Genomic DNA, 14487 nt, shown 5'->3' with positions numbered 1-14487 from the left:
TCACCATATCATCATGGATTGAGTATTTGACTCAATTCAAGGAATAAATGCAATATCATGCTTGGGTCAGGCTGTTAGCAGCCACTGTAGAAAGCCATCTGCCATCATCTTCAGAACCCCTTGCACACTTATTGTTTCATCAACAAACCGTCTCAGATGAAGCCAGAATCTCTGTTTTCTTGGAGGCATCCCGAATAGTCCCTTCCCATCCAAAACAGAAACTAGAGACTTATGATTGATTTCCACGGCCACATTCAGACCAAAGATGCATTCTGAAAATCTCCCTCAAGCTGATATACCTGAGAGAGCTTCCTTCTCAATCATGGCATATCATGATTCTTTGTTTGATAATGCTATAATTCTTTGTATGAATTGCTTCTAAGATTGTGGCTAAAGGATCAGATACTGTGTTGTTTGGATAAGTTGGATTGTAGTGGGCTAGGACATCTGTGGGCATCAGCATGCCATTAAACCTTGATGCAGGCTCCAACACAACCTTTTGTATCTTCAGGAGTTGTCTCAAGGATTCTGTTGCAGTTGCCAATCAAGGCCTTTGGAGGTTATGAACTGACTTAAGAATGGGAAATTCCTTAAAGGTTTAATATTCTGTGGTCCAGCATTATACTATCATTGTTGTCAATGTGTCTCAAGAAAAGAATGGATTCTTTGTAGTGTGAGTGCTTCCACTTGTAAACACTGTCGGACTTCATGCAGTTGCCGATCAGACTCTCCGACTTTCTTCGTGTATAAACATGTCATCCTTATGATTCCTTGAAGACCTTGCAAAATATTGGACATGGTTTGTTCAAAGATCTCTTTCGTTGCTTCCATGTTGAAGCAAAGTCTCCCAAATGGAGTTAGGAATGTGTTAAGTAATTGTAGATGCCAGAATCCACTGTCTGCACTGAGTTGCATTAAAATGCTACTTCATATAAACTCTTGTCAACTGGAATTTTCTCACCATGTAGTTGTTTTGTGTAGTCAACAAAAGTTTGGATGGATCGTGTGACTATGCCTGAACACTGCTCAGTTGGTTTCCCAACTATGTAAAATGACACCCCTTTTGGCAACCTTTGCAGGTTGTTTCTTCATTTGTTTCAATAATTAATGCAGAATATTTCTGAGTGTACCAAGATATAATGGTCTTGCTATTTTCAGTGTTGATCTTCCATAAATTATTAAACAATTTTAGTTGTTCCTGTTGAAAGGAACTGTTTGGCCTTTGCTGTGTGTCCTCTTTGAGCTTTTGAAAGGGCAGGACATGAATTTCTACTCAACAGTGAGACTTATTCATTGAAATGTACTTATAAGTTTTCTACTATTTGCCATCTTTTATATTGGTGAGTTGCTCATAACATACTTTCATCTTAAGTGCTATATCTCCTGGATGAGGTCGTTGTACTATAGACTGGATTTTCACATCTGTTAATATGGTGACGCTTCCTTGATGTCTCATTTTAAATTTGTGAGATCACTATTGACATATATTTTGACCAGTGAATATTTATCTTCTGCATCACCTATTTCCTCTTGGAATAGTATAGGCATTACTTCTTATTGTGAAGTGTTTTTTGCCTTATTTACCTTTATAAGTTGGTAAATATTTGATCTCTTGCATTTTTGAGCTGTACTTTTGAAAATGACCAATTATTTGACAGATAAAGCATTCACTTTTAATAGCTGGGCACTGTCTGTTCATGTGAGGCTTCTTTGCTCCAAAGCACTGACAAAGAATTTTAGTGTGTGCTGCCTGTCCTTCTTATTGCATTGGTTTCTCACATCTATTGTTTATGGGTTTGAACTTAAGAATTTTGTGGATATGCTCAACCAAGGGTTACCTTCTCTTAGGGTTCATCTGTGTTTTCTGCAGACTTCTACTTCACTCGCCATCCCAATGAATTTCCCTAGATTCAGGTCTTCTTTGGACTGTAACAGATCTGACAAATATTCAGGAATAATTCTGGCAACAATTCTGTCCAGATTGAATTCTGACTTTAAATCATCATAGTTGCATTATTCCATTTATCTGTTATGATTGTTAATGAAATCATCTATGAATTCCCCTGAGTGCTAAACTCCTCTATTAAATCTTGCTCTTTCAAGAATTTTATTTGAGATCATTGTCAATAATTTTCAAAGGTTTTCAGAATTTCTTCAAAAACGTCTGTTGCTTCTTTTACACCTTAGTGAGCTACAACATCATCAGCTATACTCCCAATTGTTAGTAAAAGTTCCATTAATCTATCCAGCTTCTAATTTAGCATTTAATGTAGAAGCTCTTCTATATCTTAAGAATTGTTTTCTACAAGCTGTTCAATTCTGTATTATGTTTGGTCTATTTCAGAAATTAAATCTTCTTGCTGATTTATTTCTGATACCATATCTTCCTAATATGCTGAATTATTTTCCTTGCTTGAATAGCTTCTGTTTTGCAGATTTAGCAATATTACTATACTGGAGTAGTTTACTACATTTCTGACCAAAATGGAGAATTCTTCCCTTCTCATGTCTAAAATGGGAGTTTCCTATCCTTTGCAGCTAAAATTGAGGATTCCAACTTTCTCAGCTTCATTGAATTCACTGTTTGCATATTTAATAAATGATTTTTTTTTCCCTAACAGCTTTTTCTAGATGATTCTTGCTGTCTGGAGCTCTAATAATGTTCCCAGCTTCTTTCATGATTTTATCCTGGATGATTCCTATTGCTTGTTGTTGAAATGAAAGCTTGCCAGGTTTAACACGATTTTAATGCAGGATATTCTGCCTTTTCTGCGATCTTAACAAAGTCTCCTAATTTCCTTCTTCAACTAGACCAATGCTGCTAAAGCTTCTAATTTGTCTCTTTACTTTGTGACATCTCTGGGTCTGTGACCTCTGTTAAATTGCACTAATACCCGTTGATTTCTGTTACTGAGCATTGTGATCAAAGCTTCTTCTAAGCTACCATGCATCTTGACATTATGGCATTGATTGGATTGCTCTACAGAAAGCCAGCATAGATTTGAAGGGTCAAATGGTCACCTTCCATTCAAAAAGGAATGGAAACTAGATTCCCAAACTATTTCATTGACTGTATAGTGCTGTGGAAATGTCAATTTCTTTCTATTCTTTGATGTAAACTCGGATGGGCAAGATCAAAAGAAACATTGCTATTTTAGGGTAAGGCTGTGCTGGATGCTATTTAAAGGAGAGGGGCTAGACTATTTGAGGGTTATGATGAGCTTTCAAGAATAGAAATTGTGGCCTGGGGTGGATCAGTCACGTCCTTGTTGAATGGTGGGGCACGCATCAAGGTCCAAATGGCCCACTCCCGCTCTATTTTGTATGCTATATGTATTTAAAGGCGACATCTAATGTTGTCAGTTTGACCAAAATGTCAAGTGTTGTCAAGTGAAAGCTTTGGCATTGATTCCACAACTACCCACTGGGGTGTTGTCATGAGGAGACAATCAGAGATCTGAGCCTAGGTCCCCCAACAGTCTTTATTGATATTTTAACCAGCCTGTTCAGACATTTCATGACAGACCTCTGGGGCAGGTAGAACTTGAATGTGGATCTTCTGGTCCAGAGGTATGGACAATATCACTGTGCCATAAGATCCTCCAACAGTCTGTGCAGTAATGCAGAATCTATTGTTATAATCTGTAAACAGTTAGTGAGACATGATAAACTTCATTCTGTTTACTTTACAAGATTCTTCTCATTAGTCTGGAAGGTAGCTACCCTTGCATGCACTGTACCATTTTAACATCACAGGAATCCATGCTGTGGTTTGATGATATGCATAGCAGCACATATAAAAATGATCCCAAATACCTAATTGCTTTCCAGCACAAACTGTGTCAGAGTACATGGTTTCAGGGGGAGTACACATAGAGAGGTAAGCCCAATAAATATGAGTATCATTTTGGGCAAGAAAGCTTCTCCATAGATCACGTGCAGTTTACCTATTGACATATCCTGAAGAAATGTTTGAGTCAGGCATAATGAACACAGATAAAAGAATGGATCAAACAAAGAACAGCTGCATCATGGAAAAAAATGGGAGAGAATTATTCTTAATGAAAGTACTTGGTAGGTTTCAAACTTTTGCACGTTTGCTGCATCCCAGCTTGTTTTTATATCGGAAACGTGTGTTGTAATGGGAATTAATTCTCTTCCAGGAATTGACAACTGGATAAATCTGACTCGGATTAACCCTGATGAAGAGATTCAAGGAGAGATCCACCTGGGTTTAGAGATCCTCCAAGACCAGCATACAAAGGCACTGAGGTGTCAGCTTATTGAAGCGAGGTGAGAGGAAATTGCGCTGTAAAAGTTATGCATCTACAAAAGAACATTTGCACTTCATATTAATAAAAAAAAATGCCCACTCAAGTAATTTTGTTTTGCATAAGATGATGTTCAATTATTGGGAGCTCATTCTATAACTTAACCACTGTTGTTCCGGTATTTTGAAAGAGCGTTCTTTATTCTTCGCTGACCACACTTTGTATTTGTTTTTAGCTTAAGATGGTAATTCAACAAAAAAACAAGCATATTATATTGTGGTAAACATAATTTTATGTAGTATTTAAAGGCAGCTTTATAGTTTCTATGTCTTTACGCGACTCCTTTCCCTGTCTGCTGCACTACTGGTGACCATTTGAAGATATTAGGAGGAAGGTATAAAGGAGACGTCAGAGGTAGGTTCTTTACGCAGAGTTGTGAACGCATGAAATGCATTTCCAGCTGTGGTGGTGGAAGGAGAGTCATTGGGGACATTTAAGCGACTGCTGGACATGCACATGGATAGCAGTGAGTTGAGGGGTGTGTAGATTAAGTTACTATATTTGACATTAGGATTAAATCTCGACACAACATCGTGGGCCAAAGGGCCAGTTCTGTACTATACCTTTCTATGTTCTATGTTCTATCCCTCCCATGTAGAATTTTGTCACTGAAATTTCCCATTTCCAAATCCCGTCTTCATTTAAGGTCCTCCTTTAAACTCACCTCAGACTCTCTTAATACTCTCTTATTATCAGACTCTCTTATCTCTTTCTTTGGCTTGTCAAATTTATTTTGGATTTCACCTTTGATAAACGTGCAAAATTATACTTTTCATGTTAAAGTCATGATCTGGATTTAATTACTTGCTATTAATATAAGATTTGCGTGTATTGAAACAAATGGATTGGTATGTGTGGGGGGCATAAATTTGACCATGCCACATCTGGTATCTATTCAAACCGCTACAATGTTTCCCACAGCAGTGGAAAGGTTCAAGCAGCCTCCAGGCAGCTGCCTGAGGGCCAATCGAGACCATAAGCAGCCTGCTAATCAGGGTGTCTTCTTGTTCCTGTGGTGGGTGAAGGTCAGTGCCAAGCCTAATGCTTAGCAACTGCTGGCGGGAAAAATATAGGTGGGGATTTTTTTTATGTTCATTCACAGAATGTGGGTGTTGCTGACCAGACCTGAATTTATTGCCCATCCCTAACTGTCCAGAGAACAGTTAAGAATCAGCCAAATTACTGGGTGTCTGGAGTCCCATGTAGTTCAGACTCGGTAAGGATGACAGTTAAATTCCCTGAAGGACATTACTGAACCAGATGTGTTTTTGCAACAATCAAAAGCCATCTAATTCCAGATTTTCATTGAATTCAAATTATATGATTTGCCATGGTGTGGTATGGCCTCTGGATGCTCAGAATATTACCTGGGCCTTTGGATTGGAGGTTCCCCAGGTAATTAAAACTGTCTCTCCTCGCCCGGCCTACCCACCCTGGTCCCCCACATCCTATCTAGGAACTGGTAGTTTGGCCGTGGTGAGATGTCTTCCCTTTACACATCTTTCTATTTGGTTCTAGCAGTCATTACTGTTGAGGATGGGCTCCAGTCCCAGCATTGGCCATCGCCTCTGGTGGCGCTGTTGAGATCAGCATGCTGCCAACCATTTGATGAATTTGATTGGGGAGGAGGCTTGGCTCAAGTGCATTAACTGCCTGTTGGCCAAGCTGAGGAGTGGAGACCCTGGACCGGAGTAAAACCCTGGCTGTAGTTTATACCACGCTATATTTTGTGGAATCACAGAAATATAATGGTGCAGAGGAGGCCATTCGACTCATTGTGCCTGCACTGACTTGTTAAATGAGTATTGCTTCGAGTGCTAATTATTTTTATCCAATGCCCTTTGGAATGCCTCAATTGAAAGTGCCTCTACCACACTTCCAAGCAGTGCATTTCAGAACCGAACTATTTGCTGAGTCAAATTATTTTTCCTCAGTTCATCCTTCTTTTGCAGATGACCTTAAATGTTTAATGCAACCTTTAATATCTAATGCAAACTGCAACTTATGAAAATGACAGCCAGGAGTATTGAGTATTCTAATTGTTTAGGTGAAAGTGAGGACTGCAGATGATGGAGATTAGAGTCTCGAGTGTGGTGCTGGAAAACCACAGCAGGTCAGGCAGCATCCGAGGAGCAGGAAAATGAATGTTTTGGGCAAAAGCCTTTTGGGGGCTTTTGCCCGAAACGTCGGTTCTCCTGCTCCTTGGATGTTGCCTGACCTGCTGTGCTTTTCCAGTACCACACTCTCTGTTCCAAATGTTTCCCTATTTTTAAGACTGGAATTTATTGGACTGTGTAGTCATTGGTTCCAAATAATAGAATGATCTGCATTTGATTGTTATTAAGGTAGATATAGCCATTAGTGTCACAAATTGGATCGTAGCAGTTAGTGTGATACTTGATTAGATTTGATTTATTGTTGTCATGTGTACCTAAGTACAGTGAAAAATTTGGTTTTGCATTTAGTACAGGCAGATCATAACATACAAGAACATACAGATTATATGGTGTGCAGACAGAGTGAAGCATACAAGGTTACAACAGCACAAGAGGGTCACAAAAGCAGGATCGACATAGAGCCATAGAAATGTACAGCGTGGAAACACGCCCTTCGGTCTAACCCGTCCATGCCGACCAGATATCCAACCCAATCTAGTCCCACCTGCCAGCACCCAGCCCATATCCCTCCAAACCCTTCCTATTCATATACCCATCCAAATGCCACTTAAATGTTGCAATTGTATCAGCCTCCACCACTTCCTCTGGCAGCCATGTACGTACCACCCTCTGTGTGAAAATGTTGCCCCTTAGGTCTCTTTTATATCTTTCCCCTCTCACCCTAAACCTATGCCCTCTAGTTCTAGACTCCCCAACTCCAGGGAAAATACTTGTCTAATTACCCTATCCATGTCCCTCATAGTTTTGTAAACCTCTATAAGGTCACCCCTCAGCCTCCGATACTCCAGGGAAAACAGCCCCAGCCTGTTCAGCCTCTTCCTATAGCTCAAATCCTCCAACCCTGGCAGCATCCTTGTAAATCCTTTCAGAACTCTTTCAAGTTTCATAACATCTTTCCGATAGGAAGGAGACTAGAATTGCACGCAATATTCCAACAGTGGCCTAACCAACGTCCTGTACAGCTGCAACATGACCTCCCAACTCCTGTACTCAATACTCTGACCAATAAAGGAAAGCATACCAAATGCCTTCTTCACCATCCTATCTACCTGCGACTCTACTTCAAGGATCTATGAACCTGCACTCCAAGGCCTCTTTGTTCAGCAACACTCCCTAGGACCTTACCATTAAGTGTATAAGTCCCGCTAAGATTTGCTTTCCCAAAATGCAGCACCTCATATTTATCCGAATTAAACTCCATCTGCCACTTCTCAGCCCACTGGCCCATCTGGTCAAGATCCTGTTGTAATCTGAGGTAACCCTCTTCACTGTCCACTACACCTCCAATTTTGGTATCATCTGAAAACTTATTAACTGTACCGCTTATGCTCGCATCCAAATCATTTATGTAAACGACAAAAAGTAGAGGACCCAGCACAGATCCTTGTGGCACTCCACTGGTCACAGGCCTCCACTCTGAAAAGCTACCCTCCACCACCACCCACTGTCTTCTACCTTTGAGCCAGTTCTGTATCCAAATGGCTAGTTCTCCCTGTATTCCATGAGATCTAACCTTGCTAATCAATCTCCCATGGGGAACCTTGTCGAACGCCTTACGGAAATCCACATAGATCACATCTACCGCTCTGCCCTCATCAATCCTCTTTGTTACTTCCTCAAAAAACTCAATCAAGTTTGTGAGACATGATTTCCCACGCACAAAGCCATGTTGACTATCGCGAATCAGTCCTTGCCTTTCCAAATACATGGACATCTTGTCCCTCAGGATTCCCTCCAATAACTTGCTCACCACCAAGGTCAGGCTCACTGGTCTATAGTTCCCTGGCTTGTCCTTACCACCCTTCTTAAACAGTGGCACCACGTTAGCCATCCTCTAGTCTTCTGACACCTCACCTGTGACTATCGATGATACAAATATCTCAGCATGAAGCCCAACAATCACTTCTCTAGCTGCCCACAGAGTTCTAGGGTATACCTGATCAGGTCCTGGGGATTTATCCACCTTTATGCGTTTCAAGCCATTCAGCACTTCCTCCTGTGTAATTTGGACATTTTACAAGATGTCACTATCTATTTCCCTACAGTCTATATCTTCCATATCCTTTTCCACAGTAAGTACTGATGCAAAATACTCATTTAGTATCTCCCCCATTTTCTGCTGCTCCACACAAAGGTCACCTTGCTGATCTTTGAGGGGCCCTATTTTCTCCCTAGCTACCCTTTTGTCCTTAACGTATTTGTAAAAACCCTTTGGATTCTCCTTAATTCTATTTGCCATTAGATGTGAAATTTGAGAGATCTATTCAGCAGTCTGATAACAGCAGGACAAACCATTCTTGAATCTGTTAGTATGTGTGTTTAAGCTTTTGTGCCTTCTGCCTGACGGAAGAGGTGGCAAGAGAGTATAATTGGGGTGGAAAGGGTCTTTGATGATGTTGGATGCCTTTTCGCAGCAACGAGAAGTGTAGATGGAGACCATGGATGGGAGGTTGGCTTCCTTGCTGCGCTGGCCTGTGATCACATCTTTCTGTAGTTTCTTACGGTCCTGGGCAGAGTGGTTGTCGTACCAGGCCGTGCTGCACCCAGATAGAATGCTTTCTGTGAAAGTTCGAAGAGATCATACTTTTCTTTTCAAGGATTTTTGCAATCACTCTTGCCATTTTTTGATCTCAAAATATTTTGGACAGAAATATAAAACCAGTTTAAAAATAACTTAATAAAGCTCTGAATGACAAAATTTTGAGGTGCAACATTGGACATTTTTCATTGAATAATAAATGAGGTTTACAAGAAACTATGCCTGGGCTACTTTCAACCTACTCCCACAACCTCTGTTTTGAGCATTTTAGTGGTACTTTCTTTTATTCCTTCCTGGGGTGTGGGTCCCACTGGTAAGGGCAGTACTTGCTGTGCTTGAGAATTTGATGGTGAACTGTCTTCTCCATCCATCATGGTGTATCGGGTTTGTCTTTTATGGAGTAGGTCTGTGCAACTGAGTGGCTTGCTAGGCCATTCCAGAGCCATTTCAGAGTCAACCAAGTTGCCATCTAATCGAGTAAGTACAGCAGATTTTCTTCCCTAAAGAACATCAGTGAACCGAATGGATTCATAAAATTGATGATGGTTCCATAGCCACCTTTGCTAAGGTTAGTTTTTAATGGAGGTATGGTTAATAAATTTGCACATGACACCAAAATTGGAAGTGTAGTGGATACCGAAGAAGATTACCTCGGAGCACAATGGGATCTTGATCAGATGGGCCAATGGGCTGAGGGGTGGCAGATGGAGATTAATTTACATAAATGAGGTGCTGTGTTTTGGAAAGACACATCAGAGCAATACTTATACACTTCATAGTAAGGTCCTGGGGAGTGTTGCTGAACAAAGAGACCTTGGAGTACATGTTCTTAGTTCCTTGAAAGTGGAGTTGCAGGTAGATAGGATAGTGAAGGTGGCATTTGGTATGCTTTCCTTTATTGGTCAGAGCATTGAGTACAGGAGCTGGGAGGTCATGTTGTGGCTGTACAGGACATTGGTTAGGCCACTGTTGGAATATTGTGTGCAATTCTGGTCTCCTTCCTATTGGAAGGATGTCATGAAACTTGAAAGGGTCAGAAAGGATTTACAAGGATGTTGCCAGGATTGGAGGATTTGAGCTTCAGGGAAAGGCTGAATAGGCTGGGGCTGTTTTCCCGGTGCATCAGAGGCTGAGGGGTGACCTTCTAGAGGTTTATAAAATCATGAGGGGCATAGGTAGGGTAAATACACAAGGTCATTTCCCCAGGGTGGGAGAGTCCAGAACTAGAGAACATAGGTTTAGGGTGAGAGGGGAAAGATATAAAAGAGACCTAAGGGGCAACTGTTTCAAGCAGAGGGTGGTGCGTGTATGGAATGAACTGCCAGAGGAAATGGTGTAGGCTGGTACAAGTGCAGCATTTAAAAGGCATCTGGATGGGTATATGAATAGAAAGTGTTTAGAGGGATATAGTCCAAGTTCTAATAAATGGGATTAGACTAGATTTGGATATCTGGTCGGGATGGACAAATTGGACCGAAGGGTTTGTTTCTGTGCTGTACATCTCTCTGACTCTATGACTCTAATTACAGAACTTTATTAGTTTACATTTAAATTCTACTACCAGCAATGGTGGGATTTGAACCTTTGGCTTTATAGTCTATACTTTCCGAAGAAACCTGTCCAGAGATGTTACTTTCCACCTCTGGAGCAGGTGGGACTTGAATCTAGGCCTCCTGCCTCAAAAGTAGGGACACTACCACTGCACCACCAGAAATCTCCTGGTACTAATTTTTTTTTAAATTGCTCATGGACTGCATGGGCCAGCATTTATTGCCCATCCCTATCTTCCCAGAGGGCAGTTTAGAGTCAACTACATCCCTGTGGGTCTGGAGTCCCATGCAGGCCAGACTAGGTAAGGATAGCAAATTTCCCTTTGCCCTAAAACACATTACTGAACCAGATTGGCTTTTACAACAATTGACATAATTGTGTTTAATTTCAGGTTTCCATTGAATTCAAATTTTACCATCTGCCATTGTGGGATTCCTGCCCATGTTGCCAGAACATTACCCAAACTGTGTGGGTGACTAATCCAGAGACATTAGCACTACACCACTGCCATGCCTCTACTGATGCTGAGATGTTCAGAGATGTTATTACACACCTCTGGATCAGGTGGGACTTGAACCTGTGTCTCCTCGCTCAGAGATAGGGAAATACCACTGCATCACCAGACCATTCTCCTCCTGATTTTATATTTTCTAACCAGCCTGTTATTACCTACCTCTGCAGCAGATGGGACTTGAACCCGGGCATCCTGTATCAAAGGCAGGGACACTACTACTGTATCAAACATCCCTGTCACATGATGCTGATGCTTTTTTTAATCAACCTGCTGAGACATATTGTGACATGGCTAGGGCAGGTGGGACTTGATCCTCTGGCCTATTGGTAGGGACACTACTAGTGTACCACAAAGCCAGCTCCTGCTGCTGATGCACAGTGCGATAGACTTGGAAGCAATCAAGATATAACTCCAAAACTCATCAAAGGCCAATGAGCAGGAAGGGTTACTCTCTGCCCATGCTGGCTTGAGAGAGGTTACTTCTAGGTTACACTTGATTTAATGAGATCATAGAAAATCAGTGACAACAGTATGGTTCTCACACAGTATCAAAGCAGCGCACGATAAGTGGGAAGTCATCTGCACTCTGCATGAGTAAATCTCCCTTATAGGTGCTATAAAATTGTGATTCCTTTTTATTGCACCTTATGAATTCTGAAATTTCCATCACTACGATTATCTGGCTGAGGCTCACTGAATATCATAAATATTAATTATGCAGGTTAGTCCTCACAATTCGCTTGTAACTTTGTTGAACTCATGAATTATGAGGTCACTCCGTGTTCTGAATATTGATAAGCTCCAGTGACATTTTCTATTCAGCTGATGAAAATAGAAGGTTTTTCAGCTGGCACCTGGTTCAATAGAGACTTGCATTTCTCTCGGCATTAATGAGTTGAATCCATTCACCAGTCAGTTCATCACCACTTCAGTGTTTAATGAAGGGGGCTAATAGTCTTTTTTTCAATTAATTGACTTATGACAGGATACTGACCCATCATTCAGTTGTTTTAAACAATGCCAATAATCTGTAGCATTTCTGTAATCAATATCTTTTGAGGGTCAGATTATGGAAATGTACATTTTGTGTTCTAATGTATAGCCGCAGAGGAAGAAACTGATGTTGAACACAGCAGAATATAGTGAAGTCCAAATGACTCAAAGGGAACAGCAGTGTTTTCAGATCAATTGCTAAATCATTGATGGTATAAGCTCAGGAATTGTACTTTCTTATTTTTACTGCAGTTTTTGTTTCACAACCCATGAATCTGCCATATTTTGTTTTCTGTTCATTAAAAAAGAAAAATTGCAAAGCAAACAAAGGCACTTTGGTGTGTATGGATGTAAATATATATTATATTCCAAATTAACTTGGTGAGCTAAAGGCACACATTACTCTGTGAAAATAATGGTTTGCTGAGGGCAGCTTGCACTAGTGGCATTCCTGCAAAGGCTACAAATCCCACTGACTGTTCCTGCTATTTCCTGGGGTCTGTGGGGAGCATGTTGAGATTATTAGCCCTCGTAAACAGTGTGCCTGTGGACCTACTTTATGAACAAATAACAGTATACCTTACCTGATGTTATATATATCTCCGGTGCACCACTAACTCTGGATTTCCGCTCCCCCCTCCAGAGGAAGTCATTCCTCTGTATGTACCATATTGAAGCTCTTAATCATTGAAATGTCCCTATTAACTCAACATTTGAATTTTCAAAACTGAAGGAATGCAAACTACTTTTATGTAACTTGTCTTCGTTATTCCTTTAAGAACTGGTATTATTCTGGTGAATCTGCATTACATCCCCTTCAGGTTCAATAGATCATTTGCAAGGGGCAATCCCCAAAACTGAATGCAGTATTCCAGGTAGAATCAGACTAATACTCTGCAGAATTGAAACTTCATTTCTACATTTTTGATTCCAATTCCTTTGAGATAGAGAGGAACATATCATCACCCATTCTGATCGATTTTCTGCAGCACCCTTCCTTTTAGCGACTTCGCATTTCCAATGCTACTTATTTATTACCAGTAAGAATAATATAATTTCTAAAATCTTAAAGCAATTCAGTTCATTTCCTGACTTTGAATTTCATTTGTCACAGGTTTACCACCCTTATGTAATCTGTCTCTATCCTTTTGGAACTTTCTACTCTTCTTAGAAAGTCCCTTGAGACTGAGGATAATCTTCTTCCACACCCAAGTTGTGAGTCCACAGGTTACTAAACAGTCCAATGCTGGATCTCTACACTCTGCCACTTTCAGGAAGTGGTGGGGTTGAAAGGCTTGGAATTTTACATGCTTCTTCACTGCTGACACCTGGCCTCCACATGGGCCTGTTCGAGGTAGTCAAGATGGCTGCCTTTCTGCATGCTTCTTCTCCAATTTGGGTGGTCTTAGGCAAGTGGTTCCCATGTGTTGGAACTTTATACTTTGATCTACTTGCTGCATTTTTCAGTTTTGTATTACGTGCAAGCCTGCATGTCAAACTCACTTTATCTAAGTAATTAAAGCTGAAATGTCATTGCAAATCTCTCAAGAATACAACTTGTCATGGTCTTCCAATAGAAAAATAAACCCTTTGTTTGAATTTCCCTATCTCCTTCGTCCCCAGCATTTACCACCCCATGTCATAATTGTCCAAGTACTCAGTCACTCTACCTCCAATGACAAATTTCAATACTTCCCAACAATTGACATTGATGTGTTAGGTTTCCAGTTTCATGTTCTGGAGAGCTTTGTAAAAATGTTACAAATGCACATCCGGTTTCCTTACTGATTAAAGGTCTGTCTATCCCAGCCCTGAGGCGATTGCTTTATCTTATATCCTGCTATTTTCTCCAGCACCTTTTTTATTCTTGCTTTACTCCACTGAATTCCTTGACTTAACTTTTTAAAAAATTGTGTTGGCATTGTCCTTTTCTTTTTCCATCGTGAAAATGTTCACAGAGTATTACGGTCACAAATTTCCTTTTGATTGACCATTACAGTGACGACTTTCTGTCCTGGGGGTACAAAGGATTTTATAGTTACTTAACATTTCCATCTTATTATTCCAATTAAAACACAATATAATTTCACACTTACCTCGCAGTGTTGGTAATATTCTTGTGTGAAGCAATACAAATGTATTTTCTTTTGATTATGACATTTAATTGCATTCCACATTTATTCTGCATGTATGTCTTGACCAAAACTACCCTGATTGCAGCAATCCTCTTTAGCTTGAGATAAGCTTTAGCCTAAACATTCATTCATGGTCTAATTTAAAATAATTCAAACAACAGATTTGTAATTTCCTGTCAACCTTTAATATCTCAATTATGGACAACTTCTCAATTGTACTTAGTACATCTACTTAGTACAGATGTCA

The 14487-nt window shown here is 40.4% G+C and overlaps 1 protein-coding gene across 2 annotated transcripts in view; it reads left to right on the top strand.

Moving 5' to 3' along the window:
• rasal1a (RAS protein activator like 1a (GAP1 like)) overlaps positions 1-14487 on the top strand; it is a 271746-nt gene that overhangs the window by 57448 nt on the left and 199811 nt on the right. For both annotated transcript variants that reach the window (XM_043715652.2, XM_043715650.2), the window contains exon 5: positions 4164-4293. In XM_043715652.2, the coding sequence (XP_043571587.1) occupies positions 4164-4293 (130 nt within the window). The remainder of the gene's footprint in view (positions 1-4163; positions 4294-14487) is intronic.

Source organism: Chiloscyllium plagiosum, unplaced genomic scaffold, assembly GCF_037043375.1.
Source record: "Chiloscyllium plagiosum isolate Xiang-an unplaced genomic scaffold, Cpla_swu_hap1 HiC_scaffold_24, whole genome shotgun sequence".
Lineage (NCBI taxonomy): Eukaryota > Metazoa > Chordata > Chondrichthyes > Orectolobiformes > Hemiscylliidae > Chiloscyllium > Chiloscyllium plagiosum.
This window is presented reverse-complemented; position numbering and strand designations above follow the sequence as displayed.